Here is a 12,504-nt window from a genome sequence, read left to right on the forward strand (position 1 = left end):
ATCAATATCATTCATATGTCATTCAGTGCAACTGTTATAAAACATGAAAAATGTGTTATTTTATAAACTTGTACTAAATATAAAATATTTGCTAACTAGATATCAGTCTGTTAGCATCATGTCAAAATTTTGGTTAAACCAAATGATTTTTTTGGGGCTTTTTCTAGCAAAAAAACGACAAAAGCAGTGTTAATTGATTATAAAAACCACAATCTCATAGTTAACACTTAATAAAACTTTAAAAAATTAATTATATCTCCAGTACGTTTTAAAAAACCTTCTAAATGGGTGTGGCCTAGTACCTGAAGCCCCTCCCCATACCTACTCCACATCATTTCCTGTCCTCTCAGCACTAAATATTTTGGCAAAACGGCACAACGTGATTGGTGCAAAACTCTGTGAAGGTGTTCTGTTTTGTTGCTATGAGGTTAATGGGAAGTTGCAACCGCACCGTGTAAATGCATGCTTGCGCGTGTCTCACCTCCGCACCACACCGTCAGACGGCAGGTTCTGCTGGTTCAGCTCCATGGCAAAGCTTCTGAGCTGCTCAGTGTTATCGGCAGCGGACACCAGACAACTTTGAGCTTCCATGAAAGCGTTGGCATCTCCACCCTGCAGCGCAAACACACACACACACACACACACACACACCGAGAACAATAGAAACCAGCCGTCAGAAAAGTCCAGGATCAACAAATCCACACAGTCACCCTGCCGAGTGAGACTAGGTTTATGTGGCAATCTGAACTACAGAACAAACAAAACTTAAATCTGTAAACTCAGTTCAGTGTTTTGAGCTCATGCTCAAACAGCAACATTAAAGAAAGTAGAGATTTATTATGAAAACAAAGATGCAGTTCAATGCATATTCATTTATGTGGTTATCTGTAACAAACTGAACACAAAAGATGCGATTATTGTGTGCAAAAGAGTTTATTCATCCTCATGTCGTTCCAAACATGTAAGACGCAAAAGAAGATATTTTGAAGAATGTTCACGCTGCTCTTTTACATAGTCACCGCACAAATATCTAAACATTCTTAAATCAAGATACATTTACTTACCTAAGATATCAACCCCTTAAGTGTCGCTTGGCGCTCTTTTTATTTATTGCCTTTTTTTCATATCACATATTAAATTAGGTCTCATTCGAAGGCTTACGAACTCAAGATTCAGCATGTGAAAACCTTTTTGAAATCGGAAATTGATTTACCATGAAAAATAGTACTTTAATTTCTTTTAGCGAGCTCCTCCCCTAGTGGGTGGTGTCAGGTTTCATATTACATTTATTTTAGCTACTTTATAGTCAAAACCATTTATAATCTTGACATATTGACATATCGTCTGAAAGGTCTGAGTTTCACGGTTCCATATTTGCCCATGGTTTTGTGATAGAAGTGAAATTTGGACAGAAATGTATCAATTTGTAACAGGAGAAAAAAATCAATAGAATGTTGGTGACACCACCGGTGGCTATTTTTGGTATAGCGCCTAAAAATCTCATGGGAACTTTAATTTTTGTGATATCAACTTCAAATTTGAAACACAACTTGGTTAGACATATGGCTTTCAATTTTAAAGTACAATATATTTGATAAAATATAAATTTTATATGAAATAAAAATGTTTACTACAATACATTTGAGTTACAAAAAATGTAAACTTAACTTTTTCATACTTTTATTCATGCTATTTTTTTAAATAAGTAAATAAGGATAATTTATTTTTTTTGTGAAATATATATATATATATATTATTTTTATGATACATATCAGTCGGAAAAAAACAAAATACACTAAAATATAAATAATCACTTTAATATGTGAAAGTAAGGAACTAAAAATAAACTATTATGTTAGCACATGCACTAAACATATGTTTCACTTTCATTTTTCCAGAATGCCAGATGAGGAACGGGAGTGTTTTATTATCTGAGAATGTTAATTATGTGTGTGGGTGAATGCATTAAACACACTCATGTGATTCTCACGAGCTGTACAGCACATTTATGATCTCTTGACAAGGGCCCGAATCCACAAAACCGTGTGTGCGTGAATATAGAAGCTACTCACAGACGTAAATATTGATGCTGCCTTGTCCAGGTAATCCTGACACTGGTTCTGTAGAAACAATATCCGCTGCTGCATAGACGGCATAGACGGCATGGTAGGCCTGGTGGGAGAAAAAAATAAAAAAATCAGCTTTGCATCACAGGAATAAATTATATTTTAAAATGCATTCAAATTGAAAACAGTTCTTTTCAATTGTAATATTATATTGCAATTTTTTACAGTTTTTACTGCATCAAATAAAAGCAGAAAACACTAAAAAAATCTTATTTATTCCAAACTTTTGACCAGTACTGTATGTAAATGCAATTATCAGTACCTACAAGCAATACAGCGATTTATAAATGGGCTTTTCACTGCTGATCCTGCAATATTTCTGGAGTAAACACTTCTCTAAACGCTTTCAAAAGCCCATCTCAACACTGACTGATTCATTGTGGTTCATTTATGCATTCCTCTACCTCCGTGCAGAATCTCTCAGTCGACCCCCGACACAGAGACGCCCAACCAAAAAACTCCCGTATTAATGAATCTGACGCATCTCATAAATCTCTCCAATACTGAAAACACGGCTGTTTTGCTTCCAATACTTTCTATTTAGAGTAATACTTGTCAGGTTTTATTATATTACAGGTTATACATGTATGTTTCCAGCAGAAAATGATCATTTATTCAATAAATATTAACTGTAGATAAGGACAGTTTATTGCTGTGCAAACGAAGCAATCAAGCACATCAGATCCTGTTAGAAAAATATACAAACACTTTTAACCTTTCAACAATACAATAAAAATGCTGGGTTGTTTCAACTCAAATTTGGGTCAAATATGGACAAACCCAACCATTGGGTTACATTTTAAAATACAATTTTTAACCCAACAGTTTAGTTTGTCAATATTTGACCCAAATTTGGGTTGACCCAAACATTTTAGAGTGCTTGCATAAAATTGAAAAGTTAAAAAGCAGCTTTAAAAATGTAAAATAAGTACAAAATTATATATACATCATATATATTAAAATATGATATATTTTAAATTAAAATGAGATTACATGTATAATTAAAATATAATATTTACTATATTATAATAAATAAAAATAAAATGTTATATATATATATATATATATATATATATATATATATATATATATATATATATTAAAGTTTATAATCATATTATTATTATTATTATTATTATATAATATTTATGCATACAATTAAAAAGCAGCTTTACAAATGTAAAATACATTTTAAAAATATATACTAAAATTATTGAAATGAAATTACATGTATAATTAAAATATAATATTTACTATATTATATAAATATAAATAAATATATATATATACACACATATTAAAGTATATAATTATATTATTATGATTATTATTATATAATATTTATGCATAAAATTAAAAAGCAGCTTTAAAAATGTAAAACAAATACAAAATTATATATATTATATATTAAATATTATATATATTGAATAATTAAAATGTATTTAAATATTTAATATATTATATATTATAATATATATTACATTTTTAAAGCATAGCCTATTGTTGAAAATGAAAGTTTTTTAATGCATTATTTATGATACAGTTCAGTATAATACATTCTTAAATAAATTATTAAAATAAACCATCTTAAAATATATATTTTTTTATTTGATTTAATTTTATCTGGTGCATTATTTTGCATTCATATCTTGACCAGGCGTTCTGAGTTCTAAAACATGTGATACAAAGATAAAACCAAATGGAATGTTTTGGTACAAAACATTCAAGGAATAAAATTAGGCAAGTAAACAAATGGAAACCAGACACTTCTGAGCGAGCTGAGATGCGTCTCATTTGAATGGAGAATATGCATATGAATGCACAACAGAGTCGTTATTCATGTTTATGAGCAGTAGCTGCCAGATGACTCATGAACTACTGCGCAGCGCTTGGATACGGCAGCCATCGCCTTTCCCACAGGATCCTGCAATTACTGAGTATGTAGGTTTACAGGAAGCTTTGCACGACAAGTGTGAGTCTGAAAGTGACCTGTAAACTCATGCAGAAACGAAAACAAAGAAGCTACACAGTATCAGCAGGGATTGTGTTACCGAAGAGGCCGATCCACCTGCAGCAGAGGCCTACATTTACACAAGCACACTTCAGAAACTCACAGCTTCATATACTCTCGTTCTGGAAGATTTGAGCGCCTTTGATGTACTTATATAACCTTTGATACCGTTTCACTTCAACAGATGTACTTCACTTAGGTTTTACTCCATCGCTGTTTTTATTAAAATGCTGGGTTAAAAAACAACCCTAGTTGGGTTAAATATGATCAAACCCAGCGATTGGGTTAAATGTTTGACCAACCTGCTGGTCAGTTTTCTATAACTCAACTTTTGTTTAAAAAGGACTTTATGTCTGGCTTATAATGAACCCAAAATAGGTTGGAAATTAAAAATCAGACACATAATTACTAGAGGAAACAATAATAATCAGAAGGTGAACATTTATTAATAAAAAATTTAATAAATGTTTACTATTTAGTTATAAAAACTTATTAAATAAATGTTCCCTATTTTAAGTTCATTTCAAGTGAGCAATATAGTAATTTTCAAACAATAGTTGAGTTAAATAAAACTAGCCAGCAGGTTTACATTTAACCCAACCGCTGGGTTTGTCCATATTTAACCCAACTTGGGTTATTTTTAACCCAGCATTTTTTTAGAGCGTAGTTCTGTTAAATACATCTCTTTCAACATTTTTAATCTTTTTGCAATATCATTTTAAAAATTATTTTGAATGATCTAAAAGTTTACCACTTTGTATTAGATTTAATTTTTCTTAAATAGACCATGTCTGAACACTGACCCGAGCCTTGGAATTGTGAAAAAAAAGTCTGAATTGTGAGATATAAACTCGGAATTGTGAAATATAAACTCGGAATTGTGAGATATAAACTCGGAATTGTGAGAAAAAAGTCAGAATTGTGAGATATAAACTCGGAATTGTGAGAAAAAAGTCAGAATCGTGAGATATAAACTCGGAATTGTGAGAAAAAAGTCGGAATTGTGAGATATAAACTCGGAATTGTGAAATATAAACTCGGAATTGTGAGATATAAACTCGGAATTGTGAGAAAAAAGTCGGAATTGTGAGATATAAACTCGGAATTGTGAGAAAAAAGTCGGAATAGTGAGATAGAAACTTGGAATTTTGAGAAAAAAGTCGGAATTGTGAGATATAAACTCGGAATAGTGAGATAGAAACTTGGAATTTTGAGAAAAAAGTCAGAATTGAGAGATAGAAACTTGGAATGGTGAGATAGAAACTCGGAATTGTGAGAAAAAAGTCAGAATCATGAGATAGAAACTCGGAATTGTGAAATATAAACTCGGAATCGTGAGATATAAACTCGGAATTGTGAGAAAAAAGTCAGAATCGTGAGATATAAACTCGGAATTGTGAAAAAAAAAGTCAGAATTGTGAGATATAAACTCAGAATTGTGAAAAAAAAAAGTCAGATTTGTGAGATATAAACTCGGAATAGTGAGATATAAACTCGGAATAGTGAGATATAAACTCGGAATAGTGAGATAGAAACTTGGAATTTTGAGAAAAAAGTCGGAATTGTGAGATATAAACTTGGAATAGTGAGATAGAAACTTGGAATTTTGAGAAAAAAGTCGGAATTGTGAGATATAAACTCGGAATAGTGAGATAGAAACTTGTAATTTTGAGAAAAAAGTCGGAATTGTGAGATATAAACTCGGAATAGTGAGATATAAACTCGGAATTGTGAGAAAAAAGTCAGAATTGTGAGATATAAACTCGGAATTGTGAAATATAAACTCGGAATTGTGAGATATAAACTCGGAATAGTGAGATATAGACTCGGAATTGTGAGAAAAAAGTCAGAATCGTGAGATATAAACTCGGAATTGTGAAAAAAAAAGTCAGAATTGTGAGATATAAACTCGGAATTGTGAAAAAAAAGTCAGATTTGTGAGATATAAACTCGGAATTGTGAGAAAAAAGTCGGAATTGTGAGATATAAACTCGGAATTGTGAGAAAAAAGTCGGAATTGTGAGATATAAACTCGGAATAGTGAGATAGAAACTTGGAATTTTGAGAAAAAAGTCGGAATTGTGAGATATAAACTCGGAATAGTGAGATAGAAACTTGGAATTTTGAGAAAAAAGTCAGAATTGTGAGATATAAACTCGGAATAGTGAGATAGAAACTTGGAATTGTGAAAAAAAAGTCTGAATTGTGAGATATAAACTCGGAATTGTGAAATATAAACTCGGAATTGTGAGATATAAACTCGGAATTGTGAGAAAAAAGTCAGAATTGTGAGATATAAACTCGGAATTGTGAGAAAAAAGTCAGAATTGTGAGATATAAACTCGGAATTGTGAAATATAAACTCGGAATCGTGAGATATAAACTCGGAATTGTGAGAAAAAAGTCGGAATTGTGAGATATAAACTCGGAATTGTGAGAAAAAAGTCAGAATTGTGAGATATAAACTCGGAATTGTGAAATATAAACTCGGAATTGTGAGATATAAACTCGGAATTGTGAGAAAAAAGTCGGAATTGTGAGATATAAACTCGGAATTGTGAGAAAAAAGTCGGAATAGTGAGATAGAAACTTGGAATTTTGAGAAAAAAGTCGGAATTGTGAGATATAAACTCGGAATAGTGAGATAGAAACTTGGAATTTTGAGAAAAAAGTCAGAATTGAGAGATAGAAACTTGGAATGGTGAGATAGAAACTCGGAATTGTGAGAAAAAAGTCAGAATCGTGAGATAGAAACTCGGAATTGTGAAATATAAACTCGGAATCGTGAGATATAAACTCGGAATTGTGAGAAAAAAGTCAGAATCGTGAGATATAAACTCGGAATTGTGAAAAAAAAAGTCAGAATTGTGAGATATAAACTCAGAATTGTGAAAAAAAAGTCAGATTTGTGAGATATAAACTCGGAATTGTGAGAAAAAAGTCGGAATTGTGAGATATAAACTCGGAATTGTGAGCTATAAACTCGGAATAGTGAGATAGAAACTTGGAATTTTGAGAAAAAAGTCGGAATTGTGAGATATAAACTCGGAATAGTGAGATAGAAACTTGTAATTTTGAGAAAAAAGTCGGAATTGTGAGATATAAACTCGGAATAGTGAGATATAAACTCGGAATTGTGAGAAAAAAGTCAGAATTGTGAGATATAAACTCGGAATTGTGAAATATAAACTCGGAATTGTGAGATATAAACTCGGAATAGTGAGATATAAACTCAGAATTGTGAGAAAAAAGTCAGAATCGTGAGATATAAACTCGGAATTGTGAAAAAAAAAGTCAGAATTGTGAGATATAAACTTGGAATAGTGAGATAGAAACTTGGAATTTTGAGAAAAAAGTCGGAATTGTGAGATATAAACTCGGAATAGTGAGATATAAACTCGGAATTGTGAGAAAAAAGTCAGAATCGTGAGATATAAACTCGGAATTGTGAAAAAAAAAGTCAGAATTGTGAGATATAAACTCGGAATTGTGAAAAAAAAGTCAGATTTGTGAGATATAAACTCGGAATTGTGAGAAAAAAGTCGGAATTGTGAGATATAAACTCGGAATTGTGAGATATAAACTCGGAATAGTGAGATAGAAACTTGGAATTTTGAGAAAAAAGTCGGAATTGTGAGATATAAACTCGGAATAGTGAGATAGAAACTTGGAATTTTGAGAAAAAAGTCAGAATTGTGAGATATAAACTCGGAATAGTGAGATAGAAACTTGGAATTTTGAGAAAAAAGTCGGAATTATGAGATATAAACTCATAATAGTGAAACTGAATATAAACTCTGATATAAACTTGCATTATTATTTTTAAAATTATTTTGAATGATCTACCATTTTGTATTAGATTTAATTTTTCTTAAATAGCCCATGTCTGAAGACTGAATACTAACATTTGTCTGGTTTCTATTTGTTTACACGCCTATTTTTTTGCTCCAAAACATTCCATTTTGTTTCAACTTTGTATCACATGTTTTAGAAGAACTCAGAACGCCTACTCAAGATAGTAATGTAAAATAATGCACCAGATAAAATTAAATCAAATAAAAAAATATCTGAATATGGTTTATTTTAATAAATTATATGTACTTTTGAAACATTTATTTGATTCTGTATAAACTGAAAACTTCCGCAAACAAAAACAAATTAGAAACTTTTTGCACATTTAGTGCATGTTAATGCAAACGTTTAATCTAATTTTATTTATTATGTAGGTGAATTAATGCATAAAATAATAACACGTTCATATTAAACGCACGAACTTGCAGTGTTAAAAAGTGTATAAAAAGCCACTAAAAACGCAAGTAACAGGTGTTTACTCACACTTGTCCCGCGCTCATAGAGCCTCTGGAGAAGCTTTGGTTGTATCCCTCCACGTACTCCTGAGTGAAGCCATTATTCCCCCGCTGCACCACCACCACCTCACTGCGCGCGTACGGAGCCGCGGCGTTGAGCTCGCTGCGCGACCCGGAGCGGCGTCCCATCATGCTGAGCCCGCGCTGCGACCCGTACATGCTCATGACTGCGCCCGAGCTTCACTTAAAATGGCGGAGTTTTAAAAGTGAACCTGAGGTCAGATGCGCAGCTCCAGATGAAGCAGCCGTGAAGAGCCTCCGAGCGCAACTCCACTAGGAAGAGCCGAAGTTCACTGATCCGAAGTCACTCCCACAGACCTCCATCTGAACACACCCTCACGCGCCTGGAGGCGTCTCTCTGTGCACTGTTGAGGGAAGTTCACAATTACATTCAGCATTATGACATGTTTGAAAACTATTTTAAACAACATACTTGTTTCCAATTATCGCGCATGCAGATTTATGACCTCCGAGAGCGTACTTTCAGAAATTTGCATGATGATTTAAATGCATTAAAAGCATTGATATATATATTTTTTCCATCCCCATGTCCGTTTAGGTGCAACTGAACTTCAGTTTTTCATTGTAGTAACTTGAAATGTACTGTGCACAAAATGGTGAAATGTTTTAAAACACTTTCCCTTTATGTATTTACATATGAAAATGTAATGCTCATGAAATTAAAAGTCCAAGTTGAGATCATTCACATGTTTGCCATCACTGATGGTTCTGGGTCTACAGGAAAGACGAGTCTTTCTCCTAAAAACCCCTGAAGATATTTTCTATCATTACGCTTCTCCAAGTTTCAATCGCCCTTGGCACCTGATTAAAGAAGCGGTGCACTGGTATGTCAGAAATCAAACAGGTTGACACAGGACACGGGTATAATGCATGCACATTTAACTCCAACTATCAATGCATGCCATCATTTCTGAAATGATTAGAGTGCAGTTTTAGTTGTGTGTATGGGTGGGGTGTGTTGTGGCTTTCGACTTACTCCTGAACTCAGAGGTTGTTGCTGTAGTAAATGCAGAACCTTTGTGTGCTGCTTTAGGGTCTTTCCTCATGCACACGCCTCTTTTTCTCACATTTCTGACTTTTTCTCACAAATGCAAGATTACATCTCACAATTCTGACTTTTTTCCCTCTCCAGATTCTGAGATTGCATCTCACAATTTAGAATTTGTTTTGGAATTTTGAGTTCACATCTTGCAATTCTGACCTTTTTTCTCACAATTGTGAGTTTATACAGTATCTTACAATTCAGAATTTTATAAAAGTCTGAGTTGTGAGAAATAAACTTTTGACTTTTTAAATAAACTTTTATATCTTGACATTCTAATTGGAGTTCTGACTTTTTCAGACTTGCGAGGGAAAAAAGTCAGAATTGTGAGATATAAACTCGGAATTGTGAGTAAAAAGTCGGAATTGTGAGAAATAAACTTGGAACTGTGACAAAAAAGTCGGAATTGTGAGAAATAAACTTGGAATTGTGAGAAAAAAGCTGGAATTGGGAGAAATAAACTTGGAATTGTGAGGAAAAAGTCGGAATTGTGAGAAATAAACTTGGAATTGTGAGAAATAAACTTGGAATTGGGAGAAAAAAGTCGGAATTGGGAGAAAAAAGTCAGAATTGGGAGAAATAAACTTGGAATTGTGAGGAAAAAAATTGGAATTGTGAGAAATAAACTTGCAATTGTAAGTAAAAAGTCGGAATTGTGAGTAATAAACTTGGAATTGTGCGAAAAAAGTCAGAATTGGGAGAAATAAACTTGGAATTGTGAGGAAAAAATTGGAATTGTGAGAAATAAACTTGCAATTGTAAGTAAAAAGTCGGAATTGTGAGTAATAAACTTGGAATTGTGCGAAAAAAGTCAGAATTGTGAGAAATAAACTTGGAATTGTGAGAAAAAAGTCAGAATTGTGAGAAATAAACTTGGAATTGTGAGAAAAAAGTCAGAATTGTGAGACATAAACTTGGAATTGTGAGGAAAAAAAGTCGGAATTGGGAGAAATAAACTTGGAATTGTGTGAAAAAAGTCGGAATTGTGAGAAATAAACTTGGAATTGTGAGGAAAAAGTCAGAATTGTGAGAAATAAACTTGGAATTGGGAGAAAAAAGTCAGAATTGGGAGAAATAAACTTGGAATTGTGAGAAATAAACTTGGAATTGTGAGAAATAAACTTGGAATTGTAAGTAAAAAGTTGGAATTGTGAGAAATAAACTTGGAATTGTGAGAAATAAACTTGGAATTGTGAGAAAAAAGTCAGAATTGTGAGAAATAAACTTGGAATTGTAAGTAAAAAGTCGGAATTGTGAGAAATAGACTTGGAATTGTGAGGAAAAAAAGTCAGAATTGGGAGAAATAAACTTGGAATTGTGAGGAAAAAGTTGGAATTGTGAGAAACAAACTTGGAATTGTAAGTAAAAAGTTGGAATTGGGAGAAATAAACTTGGAATTGTGAGGAAAAAGTTGGAATTGGGAGAAATAAACTTGGAATTGTGAGAAAATAAACTTGGAATTGTGAGGAAAAAAGTCAGAATTGTGCGATTAAAACTTGGAATTGCAAGGAAAAAGGTCAGAATTGTGAGATATAAACTTGGAATTGTGAGAAATAAACTTGGAATTGTGAGAAAAAAAGAGATCGGAATTGTTAGAATCTCGGAATTGTGAGAAAAAAGTCGGAATTGTGAGATAAACTTTCAACTTTTTAATAAACTTTTATATCTTGCAATTCTAAGATTATATCTTGGAATTCTGAATTTTTCTCAGAATTGCACAGAAAAAAGTCAGAATTGTGAGATATAAACTTAAAATTGGGCTAATGAAAGGGATAAAATGTCGCAACTACCTTTTTTACAGACACGTTTTAAATGATTTTCTTTCTCAATGCATGCTCCTTGTCTTAGTGTGCAAAGCTTCAACAGTGCATGTTATTCCCAAGAAGAAAAGGATTGCTTAGGTAATCTTACAATTCAGAATTTTATAAAAGTCTGAGTTGTGAGAAATAAACTTTTGACTTTTTAAATAAACTTTTATATCTTGACATTCTAATTGGAGTTCTGACTTTTTCAGACTTGCGAGGGAAAAAAGTCAGAATTGTGAGATATAAACTCGGAATTGTGAGTAAAAAGTCGGAATTGTGAGAAATAAACTTGGAACTGTGACAAAAAAGTCGGAATTGTGAGAAATAAACTTGGAATTGTGAGAAAAAAGCTGGAATTGGGAGAAATAAACTTGGAATTGTGAGGAAAAAGTCGGAATTGTGAGAAATAAACTTGGAATTGTGAGAAATAAACTTGGAATTGGGAGAAAAAAGTCAGAATTGGGAGAAATAAACTTGGAATTGTGAGGAAAAAAATTGGAATTGTGAGAAATAAACTTGCAATTGTAAGTAAAAAGTCGGAATTGTGAGTAATAAACTTGGAATTGTGCGAAAAAAGTCAGAATTGGGAGAAATAAACTTGGAATTGTGAGGAAAAAATTGGAATTGTGAGAAATAAACTTGCAATTGTAAGTAAAAAGTCGGAATTGTGAGTAATAAACTTGGAATTGTGCGAAAAAAGTCAGAATTGTGAGAAATAAACTTGGAATTGTGAGAAAAAAGTCAGAATTGTGAGAAATAAACTTGGAATTGTGAGAAAAAAGTCAGAATTGTGAGAAATAAACTTGGAATTGTGAGGAAAAAAAGTCGGAATTGGGAGAAATAAACTTGGAATTGTGTGAAAAAAGTCGGAATTGGGAGAAATAAACTTGGAATTGTGAGGAAAAAGTCAGAATTGTGAGAAATAAACTTGGAATTGGGAGAAAAAAGTCAGAATTGGGAGAAATAAACTTGGAATTGTGAGAAATAAACTTGGAATTGTGAGAAATAAACTTGGAATTGTAAGTAAAAAGTTGGAATTGTGAGAAATAAACTTGGAATTGTGAGAAATAAACTTGGAATTGTGAGAAAAAAGTCAGAATTGTGAGAAATAAACTTGGAATTGTAAGTAAAA

General features: G+C 32.4%; 1 protein-coding gene across 2 annotated transcripts in view; it reads right to left on the bottom strand.

Annotated features, from left to right (window-relative positions):
- Positions 1-8,763, bottom strand: part of dspb (desmoplakin b) — a 37,869-nt gene extending 29,106 nt beyond the window's left edge. For both annotated transcript variants that reach the window (XM_067384515.1, XM_067384516.1), the window contains exons 1-3: positions 8,473-8,763; positions 2,073-2,172; positions 482-612 (exon numbers count right to left, since the gene is read on the bottom strand). In XM_067384515.1, the coding sequence (XP_067240616.1) occupies positions 482-612; positions 2,073-2,172; positions 8,473-8,669 (428 nt within the window). In that variant the 5' untranslated portion in view covers positions 8,670-8,763. The remainder of the gene's footprint in view (positions 1-481; positions 613-2,072; positions 2,173-8,472) is intronic.
- Positions 8,764-12,504: the final 3,741 nt, after the last annotated feature.

Source organism: Chanodichthys erythropterus, chromosome 4 (genome assembly GCF_024489055.1).
Source record: "Chanodichthys erythropterus isolate Z2021 chromosome 4, ASM2448905v1, whole genome shotgun sequence".
Lineage (NCBI taxonomy): Eukaryota > Metazoa > Chordata > Actinopteri > Cypriniformes > Xenocyprididae > Chanodichthys > Chanodichthys erythropterus.